The 24,627-nt window shown below is 47.9% G+C and overlaps 2 protein-coding genes across 2 annotated transcripts; both read right to left on the bottom strand.

Annotated features, from left to right (window-relative positions):
• Positions 1-3,349: 3,349 nt before the first annotated feature.
• On the bottom strand, positions 3,350-7,636 carry vbp1 (von Hippel-Lindau binding protein 1). The gene is made up of 6 exons (XM_066715244.1): positions 7,508-7,636; positions 6,368-6,492; positions 5,997-6,063; positions 5,760-5,858; positions 5,099-5,237; positions 3,350-4,899 (listed from the first exon to the last, which is right to left on the bottom strand). Exons 1-6 carry the CDS (start codon positions 7,586-7,588, stop codon positions 4,823-4,825), a joined length of 588 nt encoding a protein of 195 aa, XP_066571341.1. The 5' UTR covers positions 7,589-7,636; the 3' UTR covers positions 3,350-4,822.
• A 1,402-nt stretch (positions 7,637-9,038) lies between these two features.
• On the bottom strand, positions 9,039-15,156 carry prss23 (serine protease 23). Its single transcript, XM_066715243.1, has 2 exons — positions 14,906-15,156; positions 9,039-11,727 (listed from the first exon to the last, which is right to left on the bottom strand). The coding sequence occupies exon 2, from the start codon at positions 11,711-11,713 to the stop codon at positions 10,529-10,531; it is 1,185 nt and encodes a 394-aa protein (XP_066571340.1). The 5' UTR covers positions 11,714-11,727; positions 14,906-15,156; the 3' UTR covers positions 9,039-10,528.
• Between the last annotated feature and the right edge of the window lie 9,471 nt (positions 15,157-24,627).

Raw genomic sequence — 24,627 nt, 5'->3', positions numbered from 1 at the left:
AGCTGTGAGCTGTGAGCTGTGAGCGTGGTGGGAGGGGGGGGAATGGGACACTCAGCATGGGCACATGGCAAGCGACAGGGCAGAAGACTGGATTGAAACACCAAACCAGGGCTGGGCGTCGGCGTGTCTGCCAGGGGCACTCCTGCTGCTTTAATGGGCAATTTTCTATTAGCACCTGATTCAGACCTGACTGAAACACAGGCTGGTTTGACTTCTTATACCAGATATGACTTTCAAGCAATTGTGTAATTAAGAGCTACCTGAGGGGAAATAAAAACCAGAAAACCCTTTAGCCCTCGAGGACTGGAACTGTGCCATGGACCTGATGTTAACTGTTGTAGGACATAAGAAATAAATAGCATGATTTTTTATTTACCCTTATTCAGAGTGACTTACAGTTTACACAAGAAGCATTACAAAAGTGCAGTAGAACAATCAATACAAAATACAATAAGCATACATCCTAGTTCAATGAGGTAACCTGTATTATGCTGACATAATACCGTTAAGCCCTAGGTATTTGCTAAAGGGAGGGGGGAGCATAGGAGAAATTGAAATAAAACAATTCAACATTTATTAATAATTAAAACAAACAATGAAACACATGAATGCACTAACGAGGCAAAGGTGTCAGTGTGAGAGCATCCTACTTCTGTGTCCAGCCCCCCAACTCTTCCAGGCTATGATAACCCCGTGACCTCTGACCTTGGTGCTTCCTCTGCCCAGTTCACAAACAGGAAGTACAGAGACTGCCCCCCACACCTTCCCATTGTGCCCAGTCTCCACTGGGGCCTGGCTGATCTGGGCTGACCTGGGCCTGGACTGAACTGACCTGCGTGTTGGATGCATGTGTGCCTGTGTTTGTGTGTGTACGCAAGTGCGTGCGAGTGCATGAAACGCTAAGAAAGCAACAGAAAAACAGAAGTGTCTTATGCCTGACCAAATGACAGGTTCACAAGCCTAATGCACCTTGACCTGAGGTAGAGAGAGGTTTGTTTTGTTTTTGTAAATTTTGCTTTTTGGGAGAGGTGGGGGAGAAAGTTACCTTGGGAACTGCAGTGGCAGGCACACCACCGAGTGCCCGCCTGGTCCGCACAGGCTCGCCAGCAGAGTGACCGACCCGCCGCACTGCGCTGCTTCAACACCCTGAGAGTGAGCCAAGAGCCCGAGCGTGTTGGGCTGCCCAGTCTCAATGCCTAGGGGAAGAGGGCAGTGTGTGTGGGTACGCACGTGCGTGTGCAGGACAGGAAAGTGGGAGGGAGTTTAGAGTTAGGCTCAGGGTTTAGGTTTCATATTACCATTATGGCTAGAATGGGAAGGGGGGGCTCCATCTTTACATTTTAGTGGGAGGGGGTGAAGGATGCATGAGGAAACAATATGTTTATTCTTCTTTTCTCTCTCTCTCTCTCTCTCTCTCTGTCTCTCTCTATAATAAAGACACTCAGAGCTGCCTAGTTGGCCATTGGGCTCTTTCCCTACCTCCCCCTGCCCTCTGCCCCCAAAGATGGGCTCTTTAAAACTGGTGGTGGAGAGATCCTCTGCCCCGATGAAAGGCCATGTCCTATGCCACTCTCTCCCTGAGGTTACAGAAACAACAGCACCCCCCGCCCACCTCCTCATGCCTTCTCGCAGTACCAGTGCTATTAAGGTACACAAGTGGCTTCTGCATACATTCTGCCCGCCCAGCTTCCCGGAGCTTCACCAGCAGCCCGCTCCGTTGTACAGCTCTGAGCTCTGTCCTCGCTCTCCATGGCATTAGCTCTGGTAACAAATTTTGCTTCTCTGTTTTCTTCTCTTTATATCCCTCTCCCTTCCTCTCTCTCTCCATCTCTTTCTTGGCAAATTCCTAAGCTGTAGGTGCTGAAATGTTTTTTTTTTCCTTCCTTTCTTTCTTTAACCCCTACCAACTCAAAAAGCTGTACAATGTATGTAGCTGTAATGGGTATGAAACAGGACCTGTACCTAGCTAAAGACCTGAAATGTACTAAACAAAAAAAAAAAAAAAATCTGTGACTTGTAAACTCCTTTTTTCTTGTTAAAACTAAACTCTGTGTCTCGTGTTTTGATTCTGTGGGTTTCCTATCCTAGCCGCTGCCGGCTCCGAGTGCTCACATGCATCTCCTGGATGCCGGCCAAGCCTCTCTCTCGTCCATCCTGAAGCCTCCTGCACTATGGACCTGCAGCTCCTCAAACACCGAAGAAACGCCCAGCAGTTCTTTCCTAACAAAACGTGCACCACACCGATTTAACACGTACAATGGTAAATCTGAGTCCCTGCTGATGGAACCGATTTGATGTGGTTAAGAGTGGCGGGCCAGTTCAGGGATCTGAGGCCTGTAAAACCAAGTGTCACAGGAAGCGGAGGGAGGGGACGGCAGCAGAAAGAGGAGGGTGGGGTATAAAAGATGTGAAATTGAGATCTGACAATGTTGTACTTTGTGAAAGGAGCACCCCCCCGATACATATATAACCCAAAACCTGCTCAGAGCGTCCGCAGGCCCAGCACACTCCTGCCAGGTGTCCGGTTTGTTATTTTAGAAAGGGACAGAGAGCAGCACAGTGGGAGGAGCTTGACAACCTTGACAGATGTGATTGAAACTAGTGCTGCAGCAGATGCTATGGCCACATGCAGACCCTCCCCCTCCATCTTTTTTGCTTTGTCTCCACATTCCATACAGCTGGTGTGGACAGGGTGAGAATGTATCCCACACACAGACAGGGTCGAGAGTCTATCTAAGGCTTCATTCACTGCTCCTGCCTGCATGAACGCTACTTCAACAACAAAGAAAACTGACTATTCATGGTGGAAAATGCCTGGAAAACTTGGAATACCTCTCTACCCCTTTGGCCTTGCTGTGTACACTCTCAGGAAGTGTAGGACAACAGGCTTAAAGCATAGAATCTGTCCCTGCATCCCCTGCTGTGAACATAAGCTCTCTCACATACACACGATTTACAAGATAGAGAAGCTTTGTTCGGGGTTCAGATTGACTTTAGCTGAAGTACTGCTTTGTGACACTAGATGGCAGCACAAAAACCAAAACAAAAAAATAAAGGTGGAATGCTAGAAAGGTAGGAGGTGCACTGTTCACATGCATCATGCTGCACCCTGAATATGGGACGTTTGAAAATGCTGAAGTAGATGAAATCTCCAATTTAAGACGACAGGAAATAAAATACAAAGATGTGGGGAGGGGAGTGTGTGAGAGGAAGCATCACCTCCAGCTGTAAAAGGTTTGCAAGATCCTACCCACGGGAGGTGCACTGGAAACATTAACGTTGTGGCCTGTTGGACAGCCTTGTCACTCTGCCCCTGAACCAAGCACAAGAACCAAGGATACACACACAGTTTAAGTTGTAGAAATGGCATTTTATTATTAGTATTATTACTATCCATTTAATAATGATTATTATTACTGGTCATTTTGCAAAACAAACGTCACAGGTTCGCTGTTCGGACAGGTGCAGGCGTGCATCGGCTGGGACTGTCGAAGGCCTGTGCTTCTCAGGGTTAAAAGACAAGACACACAAGCAGGAACAACAGTCAAACAGAAAAACACAAACAAGTCTCCAAACCATACGTCTCGCGTCAAGCTTGCCGAGGGAAAAAATGGGGCCCCTGGGACCAGGACTGAGAAACCCTGTATCACCCTGACAATGCTCTACACCTTTGTGCTGCTACTCCAGTCCTGGGGGTTGGGGCTCCAGTTAATAGACCTCCTTAAAACACCAGTTTTCTTTTGGGGAGGGGGTAACCTGGTGCCAATTAAATAGTTAATTAACTCAAACAGCTAATTAACAGCTCCAGTGGAACGAAAGACCACAAGACTAGGCAGCCCTCAAGGACTGGTGGGGCAGGTAAGGGAAGGAGCGCAGGCAGGGTGTTCAGATGTGGCAACAGCTGGCAAGGTGCTACACAGGGGCACATAGTATTGGATTTGGCACCCAGGCCACGCCTATGCATTTCAGCACATCCAGCTGGCAAAGGCGTCTTTGGAGTGGGGAATATTGAATGGTCTTCCGCTTACAGATGACCACTTCTATTGTGGGGCAGGGTGCAGAGACTACTCAGCAGATTTAGACAACTCTGCGAAGAATAGTGCCTATGCCACACTCCCACCAACAGGGGGCAGCGAAGGGCACTGGTGGTGGTGAATTTGCAGTGGCTGAATCTATCACGTTTTTCTATTGTCACACCCGTACAGGACATGTAAGCAAACAGAGACAGACACACAGGACCGCAGAGCACCTTTTTGCCTAAATTTCCATATCATTATTACGATTGAATAACACCAAGACTAATAAATACCACAGAGCACTGTCTGACAGCCACAGCTCCTGTCCTCTCACAAGACACAGGGGAGAAACGAGATGGGAAGGGACAGGGCAGGATGGGAAGGGACACCTGGTTGGGAAGGAGAGAAGGTTGGTCAAGCAGAAGTAGAACTTAAATCCTGTGAACCGTGACAGACGTACAGGACAGCCGGCCAGCGCAGCACGGGTAGCAGCGCAGTGGGCTACAGAGACACTCGGTTTATATCAGAACATGCAACCTGACTGCCTCACACCGCTATCTACCCTAAACACCCCTCTCTGCACCCCACACCCCAGACAAAAGTCTGGCTCTAACAGGGGACAGTGATCCATCTACAGTCTCTGAATAAAAAAATAAATAAACAACAAAAAAACAAACTTGGTGACTTTTGGCTTTTCTGTTTTTTTTTTTTTCCCCCAAAGACAAAATAATAATAATAATAATAAAAAAAATAATTGTGATCAGGACGTCAGGAGGGCGGGATGGGGGGGGGCGGGCTGGGCTGCTTTAAGACTTGTCTGCGTTTTTGGAGGGGTTGTCCTTGTTCCTCCGCTTCACGTCCCAGTTGTACACGCGCGCCATGTCTGGGAAGGCAGTGGTCAAGGAACACAAACGGTGCACAGCAGAGAGAGACACGGCCCATACACGTGCCCTCCAGGCCTTTCGCAGGAGACCACAGGCCACAAAACCACACTCACCTCAACCATATGGGCCCACGGATGCTTCGGTCCTCTCAGTGGAACGGGAGACCTGCGCGGTACTCTAGCACCAGGAAAAGGATACTGACTTCAGTGGTGGTGAACTGGTCCCGCAGGAAGTCGAGGTCCTCCTCCAGGGACTCCAGGTTGCGCGAGGCGGTGGCCAGGTTCTTCTCCAGCAGAGCCTGGGCCTCGTCGATGTCGTACTCCAGCATCACGTTTGCCTGGAGTGGGAGGGTGGGAGGGAGGGAGAGAGGAAAGGGAAGGGGCATAGACAGAGAGGGATGGAGGAGAGGAAAGGGTGAAGCGGAGAGAGAGGGATGAACAACAGGAAGGTTTCTACAACTTCCCTTTTTCAGAGCTGTAGTTCTGGAATGGATAAAGCAGAATATGTGCGTCAGATAGCTGCAGGACAGACAGCACCTATTAGTCCCTTTATAACCACTACCATCCAATTGATCACCTCCCTCCTAAACACAACTCTCATTGGTTAGCTTAGTCCCACATGCACAACTGCTATTGGCCAGCTCTTGCCTGCAAGCATATCTGTCAATTCCCACTTCACCCTTGACACGGTCAGTGTAGATTTACACTAGGGCCTCCTACACAGAGCAATGAATCAAGATATAAACTGGCTAATCTATAATACACTACTTGAAATACTATTTAATTTTATTTGTTAACTATTCCTGTTCCAAACAAACAAAAACCTGCCACATCAGCACACTCTAGTCATGCCAACTTACACCCAACCACAAGCAGACTTTATCTGTGGGCGGCACGGACGCCTTGCAGTAAAGGTTATCAGCTAACAGGAAATGTGTCTCCATTGGGTCTGTCGTCTCCTAAAGAGGGCAGAAAAAATATATACTGAGCAGTTGGAAAATACACCCATACAGTAACATACTAACACAACATACACACGCTACACACACGTGAATATGCAATTATCTTGGTAGCCTCACAAAGTTACACAGCCTCACCTTCTTCTTCTGCATGTGTTTCAAAATCTCTAAGGTCTGCTTAATCTGGGGGATCTGGCTCTTCAGTCTAGAGGGGAAGAAACAAACAAAAACGAAAGCAAAGGAAACAAAAGGAGGTTTAGAAATGAGTCCCCTTTGCACCACTCCCCTACATCTCTTTTTATGGACTCCAGTTTTATGTCCGTCTCTCCCTCTCACTATGAGATAAATAAAAGTGCCGTGAACCGTCTGGTCCAAGCTGGAAGTGCTGGTGATTGAAATTTACAGGAGAAAATACATAAACAAATAAAGGTAAGTGTACATCTACACCTCACTCCCTTTGCCCCTCTTCCGTGGCTCCCTCCGTGTCCCTCTCCTCACTGCCCTCTTACCTCAGCTTCTTCTGGGCCAGATTGAGTTCCATAAACTTGTATTTCTGGTACTGCTCATCCAGCTTTCTGAGCACTGCGTCGGCCGTCTCATTCCCTGGCTGCTTCATGAAGGTGTCCACATCCTCCTGTCAGATGCAGGGCAACAGGGTTTCAGTAATGGGCTTCAAACGGGTCATTTAATGCTCGTGCAGCAGCACACAAGCTGGCAGAAACTAAGGGGTTTTGGGTTTCAAATGCCATGGAGAGAACCACTAGACCATGGAATAAATTAACCATGAATCAGTAACAATATGCTGGTTGAGTCACATACCACAACTGCCTTCATGCTACACAGCACCCTTCAGACACAGTATCTTAAAGCTGATATTTTAATGAATCATTTGGATTCTGATTGATAATTGCCTGCCTGTGTGTTTGTGGGCGGGGTTAAGACGTGTATTGATTTGTAACAATCTTTCAAAACCACTTTCCCTTCTAGGTATGTCTCACCTTCATTAAATCGACATCAGCAGTCCGAGCTTGATGTGGATCAGCACTTTGCAGTACAGATGCACAACACAGGGTAAATACATGATCAGCACACATGGGATAGTTTCACACAGTCGAGGCTACCGACAATCTCCCTGCCTGCCTCGCTGCCCGTCACTGTCCCTGCACTGCAAAGGGACAAAAAGCTTCATATTGTATTTTTGTTTCTCATTCTGATACAAATATGCACGACCTTTAGTTGTCAACAACATTTTTCTTTTGCGGAAATATTATAATCTCACGGATGGGGTGTATTTCTATTTGAATGGATCCACACAGGATAAAAGCGACCGATCTGCGAGCCCTGGGAAGCACTGCAATGAAGTGCACGCCTGGAAACGGAGAGATCAGCCGGGAACGGGTCGGTTTATACTCGTCAGCCTCGGACTGTGAGGGCCGTGTGCCCGCGTCCAGACCCCGGGTCCCCGCTCTCCGCCGCCCGGCTCGACGCGCCTGCTAACGCCTTTTAAGGATGCGAGTCCCGGCCGTAGTAACGGACACTCCTCCCTGACTGGACTGATACCTCCGCCGTACTCGCTCCCACAGATCGCCAACCCCTCCGCCCCGGCACCGTCCCAACCGAGACACGACGGATCGGTGTTTTCTCCTCACCACAAACACAGCCTCGGGGATCCCCAAGTGTTTTCGCTTGCTTCCAGCCCCAGCATTGCTGCTTTCCGTGGTCGCCGCCATCTTGGACAGGTTTCCATTCACGCCACGCTGACGTAGAGCGTAACGAACGTGAACCCCCCCACTCACCACCAACGCCACCGTCTCCCCGCCCTCCCCGTCACAGCAGAGTGCCCTACACCGATTGGCTGTAATGGGGCCAGCGCTCAGGCATGGACCTATCACAGCACAGAGGGGGCCGAGCTCCCTGCGTCTGTTGCAAAGCTTCATGGGAGCTGTAGTTTTCGTGCTCCTTTCTTTGTGCGCGGCGAGAACTCCGGGCTCAGGGTGTAGACCTTGCTGTGCAACTAGAATTTTAAGTATCCGAGGATATGGATATCAGCGATAGTAATCAAAGTATTAGTAGCAGTAGTAGAATTTAGTTTAGGAGTCAAACTGTATGTAAAAGTAAGTTAGTAGCTGTAGTATACTAACAGGTACAATAATCATTATTATTAATAATAATTTAAAATTGCTATGGTATATTATGCAGTTACAATATCTGTGATAGGTTGTAATAAAAGTAGCAGTATTATTAATAATTATTATAACAGTAACAACATTACAACATATAATATACTGAGCATTAAAACCCTTGTGGGCAATCACTGTACAGCACCAGAATGCAGGGGGATAAGTATGATATTAATGTGTAACTTGCAAGAGAATAAGACTCAGCGTATTCTCGCATGCAGAGCAATAGGAATCCAATATTGACACATAGGGCCAGGATTTATAGACTGTTAAAAATACTGGATTTAACACATAATCTGAGCTTTCAAACAGGGTCAGCATGTTTTGATTTAGATGGAGTTGTATTATGGTATTCATTGTTGATAAGACAAAATGTGTGCTGTGTCTACTATAAGAATTAATTAAGTGGTTTACAGCACAGTGTGTGGCAGTATTCCAGAGCACTTGGCATGTTTCTCATCGCTAAATATCCATGAATCAGTTTGGAGGTCATCTATGTACCAATGAGTACCCTTGTTAAAGAATTTATCTTCTCTCAAGGAAGTTTTTCTTCTAGAACAGTAATTCAAATATATGCCTGTAGATTGTTATTTAATAGTAGAAAAAGCAACGATGCACTTGATTTCAACCACAAATGGAGCACCTTGTAATGTACTGTTCATGAATGACACATATGATTGAAACGAATCCTGACAACGCTTCCCACACCTGTTTCCAACTTCACAGCTCCACTCACCTGTTCCCTTTTAACTCTCTGTAGTATCCATGACCATACAGCAAAGCAGCAAATCTACAGACTGCGTTCAGACACCACACACATTCCCTTTGTCTTGTCATTGACTTGAGACGGCCGGTGTAGAAGTGAAAAAGGGTCTTAGGGTTGGTTTATGTGCTGCACTGCATACACCGGGAGGAGCAGCCCAGACAGCACTCCATGGCTCTCAAGTTAGGTGTTAAAGCAACACACAAGAAAATAAAATAAAAGAAAGAAACCAGGAAAAACAGGTAAACAAATATCTAGTTTATTAAAATATTATAAACCATATGGAACAAATCTCAATAGATCTGCAGTCCCGCGATGCCTGGGCAGACTGCCAGTCTGTGCACTGCAGGGGAATGGTGCCCGTGTGGGGAGTGACTGCAGGGTGGCAGACCTCACTGCTGAAGTGCTGCAGAAAGAGTTTTGGTTTGGTTTGCTCCAATAATTATATACAAGATCCAATTTATGGGCCTGGACCAAATGAAAACTTGAACCTAAATCACGAACAACAATCTTGTACTATACCCTATTAAGTAGTGTAAAGTGTCTGCCTGAAGATTAACTGGGTGCAAGATTGTAATTTGCGTTTCAGGGGTAGGGCAAAGTTTTGATTTGGTCGGTTTCACCATCGCTCTATATCGAGATGTCTGAACCTGTTGTAAAATATACAATTGTACACCTCCCGGTTTGTAATTTCAAATGAGACAAACACCAATATAGAGTTTTATGTTTTCTCAGTAAGAAATCTCTTGGTGTATAAGGCACTGTTACTATAATCCCCTACCTTGTGATGTCAGACACACAAAGCTGCCTTCCAGCATACTACAGTCACATGCTTGGCTGAATCCACACACTGTTGCTGCTTATTTCCTTTCTTCATTTTTTTCTTATGCAGTCTTATGCATATGGTTTAAAAGACACACATCTGGCTCTACGGAAAGGACTGTGCAATATCCAGAGAACAAGACAGCAAATGTAAGAATATTAGAATATTACTTCCCACCCCAAAAAAAAGAAAGACACAAGAGAACGTCTAGATCAGTGGTTACAAGTCAGTGAGGGTCAGCGAGCAGGAGAGGCAGTGGGCATCATCAGCCTGCGATACATAAAATCAGAAGCAGGTAAAACAGGAAATTAATCAAACCAGGAGCTTATATTTGAAGTTGGCTACACTGCAGCCCACCACCACAGGAACAGACCAAGGTCTCCATTGACTCCCCATGTGATTGGTCTTTATCTTCTGCACAACAGAGAGGGCAGAGATGTCAACAAGGTCCTATGTAAGGACAGGACAGAGGAAAGTGTTTTACCATTTGGAAGGATGACACCTTCACTGGTTTGTCATTGTTCCCAGACCAGCTTTGCTACGCGAGGCTTTCGGCTGAGAAGAGAAGGAAGCTCCAAAGTGGTTAGGTTAGCCGTGGTGAAAATTTCAGGGAGTGTTCAGGAAAAGTTCAGGAAAGCTCCTGCATGCTTCTTCAGTCACGCACGGTGAGTACAGCTAGACCAGGAGTGGTTACGGGCCAACCCGTAGTCAAGTCAAGAGTTCCAGTTTGTTTGCTCATTAGTAAACAAGACGTGATTTCACAATAAAACCCTGCCATGCATAAATTATCCCTATATGAACACTAGATCCCAAGCTGAAGTCCCTACGCAGTAAAGAGGCTCAAATTCAAAAAGAGCTTCAGTGCCAGTTTTTTTTTACAATACAGCCAGAACTGAGGCGGGGCTCAGTCCTGCAGGCAGTCCAGGTGGTTGCCCTTGACCCAGTAGCAGATCTGTGCAAACTTGAGTGGTGTGAAGCGCACGGCCACGTTGAAGTCGCGGTTCTCGCCGTTGATCTCCAGCCACTGGTGCCCTGAGAATACACCAATGACTTTCCGCTCCCAGCGTTCCAGCACCGAGTCCCAGACGCGGCCGTACACCCCCGAGCCACTGGCGCCGGGGCGGGCGTCGCAGTGCTGGTAGATGAGGTCGTTGGACTCGTCCTCCACTGGGCAGAACCGGTACACCAGTTCCCCGGCCCGGTCGCTGTCGAAGCCGGAGAAGTGGATCCGCTTCCCTGCCAGGTCTTGGGCAGCTGGGGCCACGGAAAGACGCATGAAGGGCCGGCGGTGTGGCGAGCGCAGCTCCAGCAGGGCATAGTCGAAGTCCATGCTCACCTCCTGGGGGCCCTGGATCCAGCCCTTGGGGACACGTGTCCGCCGCACACGCACCCAGCGCACCAGCGGCTTCCTCTCTGTCTGTGCCAGGGGGGGGCGGCGTCTGAGCATGGTGGGGGCAGTGACATTGGCAGGCGGTGACAGGAAGCCCACTCTCAGCTTGCGGGCACCCTTCACATAGTCCTTGCCGTCGTGCACACAGTGGGCGGCCGTCAGCACGTGGCGCTCGGACACCAGCACTCCAGTGCAGCCCGTGGAGATGCGCACCGCTGTTGAGAAGGGATAGTCCAGCAGGAAGTTGTTACCCTGGATGTTGAAGCGGCCATCTGCCCCGTAGATCTGCCTCTTGTGTCTCCTGTGTCTTCTGCTGGGGGGAGGCAGAGTAGCAGCTACAGCTCCTCTCTCTTCCCCCTCCCCCTCTTCCTCCTCATCTTCTGCCTCCAGGTCCACTGTGGTCAGGGTGCGTGTGCCATCTGCGTACAGCGTCTCGTAGGCCAGGCGTTCGCTCAGGGACTCCCGGCTGGGCGGCAGCTCCCCCTGGTGAAAGCAGGTGTCGTTGCAGTGCGTGGTGAAGTCCAGTTGGGTCTGGGCGCTGAAGCGGGGCCGGGACAGGAGCAGGGTGGCGTGGGGAATCAGGGAAGGGATGTGGGGGTGGCGGGGAGGGGTCCGTGAGGGGAGGGAGTGAGGGAGGGACAGGAGGAGCAGCAGGAAGGAGGAGAACAGAGGGAAGTGAACTCTCACTCGGGGGAACATGTCGAGATGCTCACCTGAAACAAACAAACAAAGACAATGACTAAAAACGTTCATGAACCGGCTGCACTAGATTTTGCACAAGAAAGCAACACAACCCAAGAGTCACAGCTGGGTTTTTAAACATTACAATATTATTCCGTGACCCTCCCAAGTGGCCCAGACCCAATAAAAGCCTCCATCTGGAATTTAGTAAATAATAAATACTTTACACGAATCAAAGTATAATGCTTTTAATATGTACAAACATGTCAATCTAAATAAGATGAACGAGTGTGTGTGTGTGTGTGTGTGTGTGTGTGTGTGTGGAGGGGGAAAATCACAGAGGAAGCAACTGACCAGCACAAAGACAGACATAATAGCAAAACAAAAAGTTTTATTGCACAATGTCACAGTGCTTTGGTGTAGGTGCGCTGACTGTCCACAGGAGGGTAGTCTTCCTTCTCTTGCACAAACACACCACACATGAATCAGTTTAACTCAAAGCTGCAACAACAACAGACACCCACAGAAGCCAGGTCCTCTGCGGAAGAGCTGCGGTGATTTATGCGTTTCTAAAAGAGAGGTGTTTCAGGGAAGCAGCTATGAACACCTAAAGCTCAGCAGCATCAGTGGGACCAGCTCTGCTTGGCGTCAGTCTCCCAGCATCTGTACAGTGGAGGTGCGGTGCAGCATGCAGCCTTGTTTTAAGCTTCTGATTAACTTTGCATTGTCACAAATGAGGTTTCATTACTGGTGTGTGGAAATCAGCTTTAGTTCGATTTTTTTACTCTCCTGAGAGTTGTCCCCTTCCTCCAAGTGTAGCATTAGCGTCTATTCTACAGGTTGCTCTCCAACCCTGAAAAGCAGAATGTAGATGTACAGGGCTTACCAAAATATAAGCAACTGGTATGGTTACACATCAAATTTTAAAAAATCACCCTGTATTTTAAAGGGCGACATGAAAACTGGGGCTCAAGTCAAGTTCTTCCCTACTGCAGGAAGGGCTTGGGCAGGTGAGCAGGCAGACAAAGGGTGGGCTGCTGCCAAGGTGAGTCAGATAGGTGAGTAGGTGGGGGTGGGGGTGAGTTTGAATTTCAGGTAAACTTGAGCAGGTCTGAGTTCCCACCCAGCTCTGTCAATACAGCTCCTGGGCAGGGAGGAGCCTGGCCCTTGTAATCATAAACGGCTCTGTTTCTGTGTATGTGTGTGTGTGTGTGTGTGTGTGAGAGAGAGAGAGAGAGAGAGAGAGAGAGAGAGAGAGTGTGTGCGTGTTTGTGTGAGAGTGTGAGTGTGTGGGAGAGAGTGTGTGTGTGTTTGTGTGTGAGAGTGAGTGAGTGTGTGTGTGTCTGGGGGTGGTGCAGGAGAGAGAAATATGATAAGCTGCAGGAATAAGGGCCCTAAGGCTCTGCTGGTGCAAGCAAGAGCAGGTGTCTGAGCAGCAACAGCACAGGCCGAGACGTGGAGCAGCGTGGAGCGTCTGAGCAGCCCGCCGGCTCCGATCTCTCCCTCCCACTGTACTGTTACAGGATCCCGACAGTATCCATGCTGTACTGTATATCTTTATAATTGGTGTGGAAGGGTCATGTTTGAAGAAACGCCTTGTTTTATTTTGGGCAAAAGCATTCCATTCTGCCTCAGCTGCTGAGCGCTGCGAGGTACAGCTTTTTTCATGTCAGACTCACTTATTTCTGGTGTCTCACAGTACAGTTGTTGTTTTTATGCCCTCCCCCCCAACACTCTTTCCCCCCAGGAGATAGAGATTGAAATCCCCTGTTGTCCTATTAACCTCATTGTGTGTGTGGGCATCATGTGGCATTACTTAACATGCCATATCTAAATAACACTGCGCAGAGTGGCAGGATATCAAAGCGATTTTGCAGGCTGTCTGCAATCAGGCTGCCGTGCCTGTAGTGTGGTTCTCGGACATTTCAAAGAGGTGCTCGTCTCCAGCAGACCTGGAGAATGCCTCCAGGATGTCGGACGGCAGCCTCTCGGTGACAGCGCACACACAGCCCGGGGCATTCTGTGGGCCGAGCGGCATCCCATCGCCATGCTAACAGTCAACAGCACATGCACTGTGTCTTTCTGTCTCTCTCTCGGGATTCCTTCCCCTGCTCAGTGTATCCATGGCCTCTCTGTCCTGAGCGCTGCACACAGGGTGGGAATAAGACTCCCACTGTGGAGGCCAGGTTGTGTCTCCCACGCTGCAGCAGCACCCACACACTCACACATTATTAACCCATAATGGCTGATGGCTGTTTTCTTGCACATTGGCTTGTTTACAGTAGTCACCTGTACAGAGACAGCTGTGTGGCCCTGGGCTATTGAAGACAGACATGCATTTGCTTGGACCGGGAGTGTCACTGCCAGCCCTGCAGGTGGAACCGAAGCAGCTCCTGGCAAAGAGAGCTCAACCCTCTTCAATTTACCCCTCACCCTCACACTCCCTCTCCCTCTCCTTCACCCCTTCCCTATCCTCTCTCTCCCCTCGCCCTCTCCCCTCAACCACTATCCCCTCTTCTCTCTCCCCCTTCCCTTTTCCCTCTCTCCCTCTGTCTATATGTCTGTCTCTCTCTCTCCCTGCTGCTACCTCTTTTAGCTGAAGCTGTGATCTAATTTTCCCTGATGCGAACATTAGTGAGAGTTTCCAGGGGATAATATACTGCTATGGGCTTCCAGGATCCAGATCTCACCCCTTCCCCTGGGAGGGAGTAAGGAGGGATGTGAAGCTGGTCCAGGTCTTAAGGACATTATAGGACCATTGGAGATGCATCTCTACTGCTCTAAAAAGCCCAAGTTCTGCAGTGACAGACTGGGAACACAGCCACACAGGACAACACTTTGGAGGGGGTCAGAATACAGGCTTTTGGCTGTATGTGTCCTTCACTCATCTCTCTCTCTCTCCCTCCTCAGTCTTCTCCAGCTCTGCCCCATCCTGACATGAAACCATGTAACGCCTCACACCGCACGTCCCTGCAAGCCGGAGTCTAGAGGAGAACTGGAGAACTTTCCTTTGGTGATCTGAACTTCAGAGACATCACACATTCACTGCAACACTTCACAGCACACTCAGTGTCACCCTTTCCCTCCCGTGCAAACTAGTTACTGCTTGCAAACAAATACAATAAATAAACAAACAAACATTGCATTAAAAAACGGCAACGAGGCGACCGGATTGACAACACACTTAATAACGCACAATGCTAACATTACCTGCGCAATATCACAGTTCTTGCACTTCAGAACCAGATCTCCTTTGCCCCTCCGGGAGAGCAGCCGGGCCGGGCTCTGCGGGTCTCTCCCATGGCGGTGCGTGCCCAGGTGGTGCCCAGGCGCCTCGGAGGTGAGCGGGCAGCGGTCGGCGGGGGGTCGGTGCCCGTGTGAGAGTGTGTGCCTGGCTGGGTAGATGCGGCTGCTCCTCGCCGTGTCTGCAGCTGCACCGCGGACAGCGCCTCCTCAACCAGCGGCCACCCCATTCCTTCCGCGCGGTCCTAGCGCCCGCCCGGGGCTCCCGTTACCCGCTGCGGATAGGGCACGCATTTAGAGTTTGTTTCCTAATGTGGCAGCTTTTCGGTGTCAATCAGCAAGAGGGGAGACAGTGGCTGTGAAATGCACTTAAGGGCACTGGTTTTGTTCTCTTTAAACTTCTGTCACAGTAAACAAATCAGTGTTGTGATAAACAGAGCTGCATACCAACATCATTACATCTGTGTGTGTGTGTGTGGGGGGGTGTTAGCAACCCTGCAACCCAACAAACAGAGACGACTTTCAGCAACCCACAGGGGGAGAGCAGGGTACAAACACGACTTTGCACAGGGCAAGGCCTGGATGCGCTGCTCTTACCTGTGGCCCTGTTATATTTCACTCTGCAGCAGGTACATGGAAACACGCTCTATACAATGCATGTTTATGAACTGCTCATGAACTGTTCACTGCTCGCCTAAAAAAAGCCCTTCTCCGATGCCTATAACGGGCAGGTGTTGGTTACACACACCTCCGTTAATTAAATAATTAGATGAATTGTCTTAGCCATTAACAAGTCATGGACTCTGTCTACTGTTACCACGACGTGCGAACACTGTTTTTAGAGCTGTCTGTTTCACCTGACCTTCATTCCTGATTCAAGTTCATTTACAATTACAACACAATCTCCTGCCTGTAGAGGTGTATTCGGTTCACATGCGGATCGGATAATCGGGCCAATCCAGTAACTGACTGGAAGGTACTGGGGCCCTCCCAAGACTTCTGCCACAGAATACTTTCCTGTCAATACAGACCCACATGTCCAAAACCAATACACCAACCAATCAACAAAATATACCAATCGCAACAAAATAAACAGTTCATAAATGTACCTGAACTCCGGGGTCAGAGAGCACCTGTCACTGCAGCTGCTGGTAGAGCACTCACCTGTGAGGCAGGTAAAGGTCACGCCCCAAGCCCTGAGCCACCCCAGGATCCTGGGATTCCTGGGATATTTGGGTGTACCTTGACGTCACTCTGCCTCCCTGCCCCCTCCACCTTGACCTCCTCGGGTCCTGTTCCCAGAGCCAGAGCCAAGCCAGTACAGAGGTGTGGAATTTGAAACAGGGCCTCTTGTCCATTCATTTGCAGTGCTGCTGGAATCTCTGCACAGCACTGGGAAACACACAGCCCTGGGCCACAGCCAGGCCAGAGCCCCGGCAGCCATAAAGGTGCTAGCTAAATAATTTAAAAACAAGTATATGTGTGAGAATAAGAATAATGCAGTGTCTGAGTTCAATGTATGTTATATCTGTTTTATGTCTGTATCTTATCGGTGTTATATCTGTGTATTATCTGTATTATATCTGTGTTATACCTGTATATATCTCTATTTGTTTTAAACCCATGTAGACCATTCTTCAAGTCAGTAAATTCAATCTTTAAGCACAATACAGTTTTCCATTTTCCAGTGTACTTGTTGGTTCCTGAGGAAATCTACAGACATCTGCTGCTGCAGAGTGAGACTGACACACAGCTGGTCCCGAGTCCCACAGACAGGGGAAAACAGTTCCGGCATGTTTTCACTTAGAATTTGTCTGTCGAAATAAAAAAAACGTGTTTGTGAATCATACTTAAAAGAAAGGAAAGAAATAGGAAAGAAAAGAAAGTCACAAATCCAGAAAGAATAAAGAGTCACATTAATTAGAGAAAGGGCCTGCAGGGAGAGCATGCTTTGGGATCCGACAGTTTCTCCAGAGGATATACAGAAAGTTGAAAATCGGTGGGTGTTGGGACACTGTTTCTGCTTCACTGTGGCTTTTGTGTTCTGTATAAGGAACAGAGTCTGGGACAGTGTCAACACTGCTAGGAGCCACACTGCCACAATAGACTGGAAATATGTGTGTGTTTCAATAGCTGCCCCTCTGCAGTGCCCGGGCTGAATGAGTGCCCAATGCCAAGGCTATAAATCTCAGCTTCAAATGTGGACAGGGCCAGGGCAAGGGGTGGTGGGGAGGGGGTGGATCTGCACTGATCCAGCCCTCTGTGACATTAGATCAAATCTGGATCAAATTGAACTTCTCCTGCATGGCACACAGTACTTAGTGAGGCCTCCAGTGCTGGACCCTGGTGTGTTAGTGTTTGTGAGTGTGTTCCCTTTTGTGCTTAGTGTTGTGTGGCAGACCAGGCCACTTCTACCTCCTGCTGTGACTCAGAGGCTCTGGCATGAATATATATATAGTCACAGGATAAAAAGGCTGCAGTGGCTCAGGCTTCACATCAGAATCCCCTTTTGCCCCCCCCCAACTCAGTCTCAGGCGACAGTGAGATTAGTTAATCCATTTCCTTGATTTTTTTAGGAGGTGCGAATGCAAACAGCAATTTCCTATAGTAACCTGGAGCAGAGTGCACGTGTGTGTGTGTGTGTGTGTGTGTGTGTGTGTGTGTGTGGCTGGGCCTGGCAGTGGTGGGGAGGGCTGCTCATCAGTGTAAATCTCAGGAGCGCTGGTTGTTCGCCACCTGGACCTGGCCTCCAACGTGACCAGGATCCTGTGGAGGGAGTCCACAGCTCTCTGCCTGCCATTATCCCCCAGACACAGACAACCACCACTCTCCACTCTTATGTCATGAAAGAGTACAATGCAGAGCAGAGCAAACCTGCTTGGGTGCTGAATGAGAGACACTTTTAACCTTTTCTTTTTGTTTCTTTTCTTCACTTAGATGTGAACGAAAGTACTTTTTTTTTTTTTTTTTTTTTTTTTTTTCCAACGTCAGGCAATGTTGTAACCTAACAAAGCAACAACAGGGCGTTTTGTATTTTTTATTTGAAATACCACAGGCACAGGGGCAGAGACAGGACTCTGAGTTCAAGTTGAAACTCCAGAAGGACAAAAAAAACAAAAAAACAAAACGCTTTGTGCAGTTTCAATAATATCCCTTTGCCCCTTAGGGCTTGTTTGACAATGCAGTAGCTGGTGAATGAGGGAGCGTTGGGTGTTTTAAGGCTCTGTACAAACAAAGATGGGCAATTCATTTTTTTGTTTAAAATGTTCATAATTACATCTCACAAAAGCAGTAAAAACAGCCGAAGGGAAAGGAATTCAAAAGGAATCTGGTGCCTTGATATCAGACAGCCATAAGGCCTGAGTACAGAGGAGGGCTTGTTCCAAGATCTGTCGCCTGCACTCCTCTGGCTTAGAAGCAGACGCAATAAAAGGGGCAAAACTGCTCTGCTTAAAATCCTTGTAATGTACTGCTCCGTTTTCTTTTTTTTTTTTCATTATCTTGGCAGTGGCTCATCTGTTTTCTGTTTCTTCTCTTTCCTTCTTATCTGATTTATTCTTGCATTACGTTACATCCAGTTCCATACGCAATAACAAAGAAATAAATTAAATTAGACTAAATTAAATCCAATTCAGTTCACTTCAAATTCTATTTGCCTGCGCCCCCTCTCCCACCCACACCCACACACCCACACACACGCAGGCCTCACCACCCAGAGTTCTCAAAGTATAACAGTAAATAAATCAATCAATCAATAAATAAGTGACAGCCATAAATATTGATTTGCACTCTTTTCTGCATCTGGAATAGTTTGAGCTGAAAAGCTCAATATATAAACTACAGATGGGTGATGTCCAATGAAGGGATTTCAGCAGGAGTAGGTCACTGTGAACCAAGAGGTTCCTTCTGTGAAATCTGGTCAAGTCCCTTTAACCTGGAGCTGTGACTTGCCTGTGACCCTCTCTCTCTCTCTCTCTCTCTCTCTCTCTCTCTCTCTCTCTCTCTCTCTCTCTCTCTCTCATTACCAGCAGAGGAATTCCCCTCAATATTCCACTTTCATTTGTGTCTGCTGAAGATCAGTGGGCCAGCTGGGAGACAAGACAGCGCTCCCAAGCCAGACGGACAGTGGCCTCGCTATACTCCGGCCAGGGCCATGCCACCCTCCACTCACAGGGCATCCCTCCTTGCCAGCTGTTAATGAGATTTGGTGGAGGATTGGGGGGGCGTTGTTATGCACATCAGAGGGTAGGCCCACAGAGATCAGAGGGTCTGTGTGTGGTTAATTGGATGAGCGAAGTAAGAACGGTAATGACAGCCTGCACCACTTGACTGAGCCTCAAGTCAAAAAGGCCTCCCCCTTCCACACAACTTGGTACTGTACTCACTCTGGCACAGTCACAAACCCTCTACCTCACAGCGCCCCCCAGGCACACCGTGTCTCTCCCCTGCCTCCCCAGCACTGCCCGTCCCTGCCTTTCCTCTCCCTTTCTCCCTGGTCCTCCTGCTGGCCCATTACAAGGTATTTACTCAGAGAACTGCATCCTAAATCCATGAGGTCATCTGTAGTTGGAGAGAGAGAGAGCGAGAGAGAGAGAAACAAAAATATCCGTGTTCATGAAAAAAAACACACAAGGAAGCAAAATGAATCATTCTTATCAGATATGGAGCCTGGAAAGGAAAGAACTTCATGAGCTGTCACTACCTGACAGCTCTATCAGGACTGGGGGCCCTGTGTGTGTGAGTGTGTGTTTGTATGCATGAATGTGAATGTATGTGTGTGTGTCTTGGGCAGGGGGGGCACAGTGGGAAAGCAACTCCAAGCTACAAGCTTGGTCTATAGGCTATATATTTATATTGATATATTTATTATGGATTAAAAAGAAAGTGTTATGTCCAAACCATACAATAACTCACTCTTGTCATACTCACTGACTCCTGAAAAGATGTGATTTAAACCTTCCTGCAGCAGTAGCTGTGCTAGCGCTGTGTTGTTCTTGGTGGAGCACACACTGAAAGTGCCAGACTCACACGGAGGATGGAAAATTAAAGCAAGTAAAAAACACAAACCAGACACACACAGTCCCCTCTGCCCTCGGCACAGCGTGACATCACTGTTCACAGAGACATTATTTATTATTATATACATTTTTATTAGCTTAAAGTTTTATGATGTTCCACAAACACACGTGCCAGTCGGTGGCATAACCATTGCGATCATCTGGGGAAGCATGCACAGCACACGGCTGAGACACTCTCCCCCTCACTTTATAATGGCACATGGTGTTGCCACACTGAGCTCCAAATTACCCAGAAACACACAGCCCCAAAGACCACAGCTCCCAGTTTACAGAGCAGAACATGATGCAAAAGGAAAAAAAAGATTAAGAAAAGTTGAAAAAGATGAAGAAAGATTGGGTGAGTGCAGGGGTGAGTAAGTGAGTGTGTGAGTGAAAGGGGTTAGTGAGTAAATTAAGGGGTGAATAAATGAGTGAAGGGGTGAGTAAAGAAACATGTATGCTAGAGAGGGTTAGTGCAAGAGTGTGTGAGGGAGTTCAGAGTGTGTACAGAGCCGCAGGCTGGCAGAGAATGCTGCCCTAGAGAGAGAGAGAGAGAGAGAGAGAGAGAGAGAAATAGTGTGACAGCATGAGGGGAGCCTTGACACATCACTACAGAGTGGGGCAGGGCTGGGGCAGGAATGGGCTGTCAGGCTCAGACGGCTGCTGCAGGAACAGGAGAAAAGGGGGCTGCATGCAACAGGATGAGATGGAGAGGGGAGAGTTGTGGGGGGGGTTGGCTTGGGAGGAATCCAGATGTGGCCACAGCAGTCTGGCGCAGAATATTACAGCTATTGAGTTATATCCTCAGGGCACGCGGGCTGAGCCATCATTTATATCAGAACTCTTAAGGAAATAGGGAGTGATTTTCATTTAAAATAAATAAATAAATACATGAAAAATGTAAACAACCCTCTGATTTAATAGATGAGCCTGTGCTATTAATTTGTACTGGGATACAAACCGGGCCCCTGTCTGAGACAGAGCCTGTGCTGGGCTGGTCAGCTCTTCTGTTTGGTCTTTCTGTTCAGCAAGATCAGCGATAGGCAGGAGGCCAACCCTGTCCCCTGGGCATTCAGAGCAGGGAATTTAGATAGCTTTAATACAGAACATCCCTCTCACTCAGTCACTGTAAATGGTTGGGAGGGGGACCCAAATAGAAAGACAAGGATGAGGTTTGTGTCCTTTCTTTTTCTTTTGCTCTGGCAAAGCGATTACCAGCGTGCTGTTTTGAAAAAGATTCTGGGTATGAAGGAGAATAAATAAATAAACAAGATTATAGATCAGTAGGTTTCCTGCTTCATGTTAGGCCCTAACAGGAGCCTGAATCCCAGCCCAAACCTACACCAGAATTTCAAGCTAGCCCACATATTAAAACACAATTCGGTGAAGGCAGTAGAAACACAGCCCCAACCTTGACAAAAACCTGTGTTTACTGGGGACTCTAACCCTAACCCCATCCCGGGCAACAACCTCAATCCGAATTTGATTGCTGATCTTCAATTTGATGCCACAGTGAGCTGAATTAGTCACAATAATGCTCTGTAGACAACCTGAGTGTACTTGTCCTGCTGTGGAAGGAGGGGATGGGGACACCAGGATTATAACTGCATCACCCAGATAGGGGGGCTAAGTCAAGGAAAAAGATGCAAGTTCAGTGTCCCCTAGAGCAGGGTTTCCCAAACCCTTTCAAGTAAGGGTTCAATGAAGTAATTGAGAGCTCTGTTGGAGTAAAAACTAGCAGGGTAGGTGGTACTCCAGGACAGGTTTGAGAACCACTGCCCTAGAGTATAGGCTGTTGCACAAGAGGTGTCAACACTTCACAGGCAATACGCTCGCTCCAGGGCAAGCAGCCGCATTCAGGACTGAAGCTATTCAGTTTTACGCAATTGGCCATTACCCTACATGCATCTCCTGAGCTGCTCCAGAGGACAGGCCTGCTACAATGTTAGGAAAACTGTGTAAGCACAAAGCATGTCTGAGCACATTTACTCAAAGTGGTACCAGTCATGGAATACCCACCTGGCTCTGGCTCGCCCCGTGCGACCCCTCCAGAGCTAAACCCAACCTGCCCCCCGAAGCGCACTGCCACGCTGAGGGAGTCCTTGCTCTGTTCCACTGCCAGTCCAGACTCAGTGTGCGTCAAACGGTAACAGCTAGGATTGGAAAGCAATCAGCGCAGTGCATTCTTAATTAAAGGCTTTCCAAATGGCAGCCAACACACACAGCCTGGAAAATAACTTGTGGGGGGCGGGGAACAGTGGAGCCAAACTGAAAGAAGCCAGATAGTGATTGACTGCATCCATTTAATGTAGGGCCAATTTCCCAGATAATTATTAAGCCTGGCTTGGAGGTGTAGAAGTTTTTTTTTTTTTTTTTTCTACTCAAAACTTCTGTTTGGATGGATAGATGGATGGATTTATTTATTTATTTATCTATCTATTTATGCACAGCATTAAGAAAATAAATCATCACCATAGAAATCTTATCTGTTTGCACTTTCCTTTCATTTAGCGTTCTGAAATGCGGTGGCCTATAAAAGCCCACAGTGATTCAGAGCACTGTTTTGGTTATTTAAACGTGCTGAAAACAAATTGGCTTGACCAAACACACCAAGCATGGGCCCTGTGCCAGTGGAAGGGTGACACCTCGAGGCTTCCCCCTGCTACCTCAGTTACAGCACCGCAGCAGTCTGGTTTGACTAGATTTCTTGATGGATTTGATTAATTGTCACTTCATGGAACCACTTAACAGATGAAAGATTCTCACAGCTTTATCTGTTTGGTCTGTGGCTTCTCCTTGGATGTGGCATCATCATCTTCCAGTAAATCCCAGAGGGGGCTGTTCCCAGGCCAAGGTGGATGGACTGTGACATGGCGCAGAACCGTCCTGAAAGACGCAGGCACCAGGGGACTCTTTGCTGATCTGCAGTGGTAGGCAACACTGTTCTCCCTTTCAACATGAGAATATCCTTGGGACTGAGAGTTCACCCTTTCGTTGACACAGTGCAGATGTCGAACAGAGACTCATTGTGAAATTCATTTTTGCTGGGGGGTTGTTTTCACAGCCAGCAGTTCTTGATGCAACATTGGTGACATTTGTGCCCTTGGCTGAGGCAGTAAGCAAAGGGAATAGAAATAGAAATACAAAGCAAAACATTTTCCTTGGGTGACGCCGAGTTTTTGGACAGCTGTCTGCATATACATTATTTCATTGATGCTTTTCCAATCAGATTGTTCACCCCCCCGCCTCCTCTTCAATACAATTACAGTAAGCAGGCCCCAAGGAAACCCTGGGGAGCAAAACTGTATAGAGGCCTAGTTAGCGTCCAAGAGCCAGGGCTGAAAAACAGACTTCTCTATCTCTCGCTTTGTATCTTGTTGCATCTCTTTCTCCGTCTCCCTCTCTGGGTTAGTTTCCACTACACTCTGCGGCCATGTTCCCACTGTTGGACCTGGCCCACAAACACAGTCCTGTGGCCAGTGGTGTTCAGCCACAGCAGGAGTGCCAAAGCATCAGGAGCGCAGGATCACACCTCCAGCCAAACCACACTCCCCCTGCTGCAATAACACACACACACACACACACACACACACACACACACACACACACACACACACGCACAAGCACACACAATTACACAAACCAGCTCCCCACCCCCACTGGCTCCTGTAGCTCTGGTCTCCCATCAAACACATTTTTCCTTTTTCTTTCCTTTATGACTTTTGAACGATGTACAGGGGGATGTATTCATACTGGTGCTGTGACTTCTCAGTCTATGCTGTGAGCTGACTGCAAAATATCTGCCTGTATTTTTTGGCCCACCAAGGTGTTCTTCTCAAAAAGGAATGGAACTCTTGAGAATTAAATGAAAAGTTTTGTTTCGTTGTGTTGGAAGGGGGAAGACCTATTCCTGCAGGTTTTTATCCCATCTAAACTGCTCTGTCACTGCATTATAATTAATGATCTTTTTGGTTTGTTTGTTAGTTCTGTAACGTCCAGAGATGTTTTAACAAAAAAACGTTCTGTGAACGAACCGAGATCCCAGCTGCAGTGGAAAGCAGTCGTCTCTGTGGCTCCCCAGGACTGCTGGACCAGAGCTGAGATCTGTGGGATTGAGACAAACTGAGCCCCACCCCCCTCCTCACCATCTCTAATCCTTACCCCACACTGCACCCCCACCTCCAAGCTCCTACTGCAAGCCTGGTGCTGTAGCTCCCCTTCGTCCCCCCGCTTGGCGCACATTTTAATCTCTGGCTCCAGATATTGTGAGTGTTGCGGGGATGCATATATATGAGCACTGCAGAGTTCATTTAACAAGCACTCTTTATTTGATGGTCTGTCTCCTCTGTTAAAATTATAATAATGAAAAAAACAAAACAAATAAATAAAAGAGCCACCCAGTGTTTACTGCCATACAGTGTTTACTGTAAACGTTTGGAATTCCCGGATACAATTATTTAGATTTTAGTTCTTTGTTGGGGTTTTTGTTTTGTTTTGTTTTTTGTGGGGGGTTATATGTTTGTTCGTTCCTTTTTCTGTGTTCAACTCAAACTGGAGAGAACAAAGCAGCCGGGGCTGCCATCTGGAGCCTCTAGACTGTTGTTCGCCCCAAGTCAGTCGAGAGCCCCCTTC

The sequence above is a fragment of the Amia ocellicauda genome, chromosome 10, assembly GCF_036373705.1.
Source record: "Amia ocellicauda isolate fAmiCal2 chromosome 10, fAmiCal2.hap1, whole genome shotgun sequence".
Lineage (NCBI taxonomy): Eukaryota > Metazoa > Chordata > Actinopteri > Amiiformes > Amiidae > Amia > Amia ocellicauda.
This window is presented reverse-complemented; position numbering and strand designations above follow the sequence as displayed.

Bases quoted from the DNA above. Each gene is read 5' to 3' on its own strand.
- vbp1 (XM_066715244.1), bottom strand. From the start codon at position 7,588: ATGGCGGCGACCACGGAAAGCAGCAATGCTGGGGCTGGAAGCAAGCGA. The intron at 6,064-6,367 runs GTAAGAGGGCAG...CTTCCCCTCTAG, and splicing joins CTGGCCCAGAAGAAGCTGAG to ACTGAAGAGCCAGATCCCCC. The intron at 5,238-5,759 runs GTAAGTTGGCAT...CTCCCACTCCAG, and splicing joins AAGTCTGCTTGTGGTTGGGT to GCAAACGTGATGCTGGAGTA.
- prss23 (XM_066715243.1), bottom strand. From the start codon at position 11,713: ATGTTCCCCCGAGTGAGAGTTCACTTCCCTCTGTTCTCCTCCTTCCTG.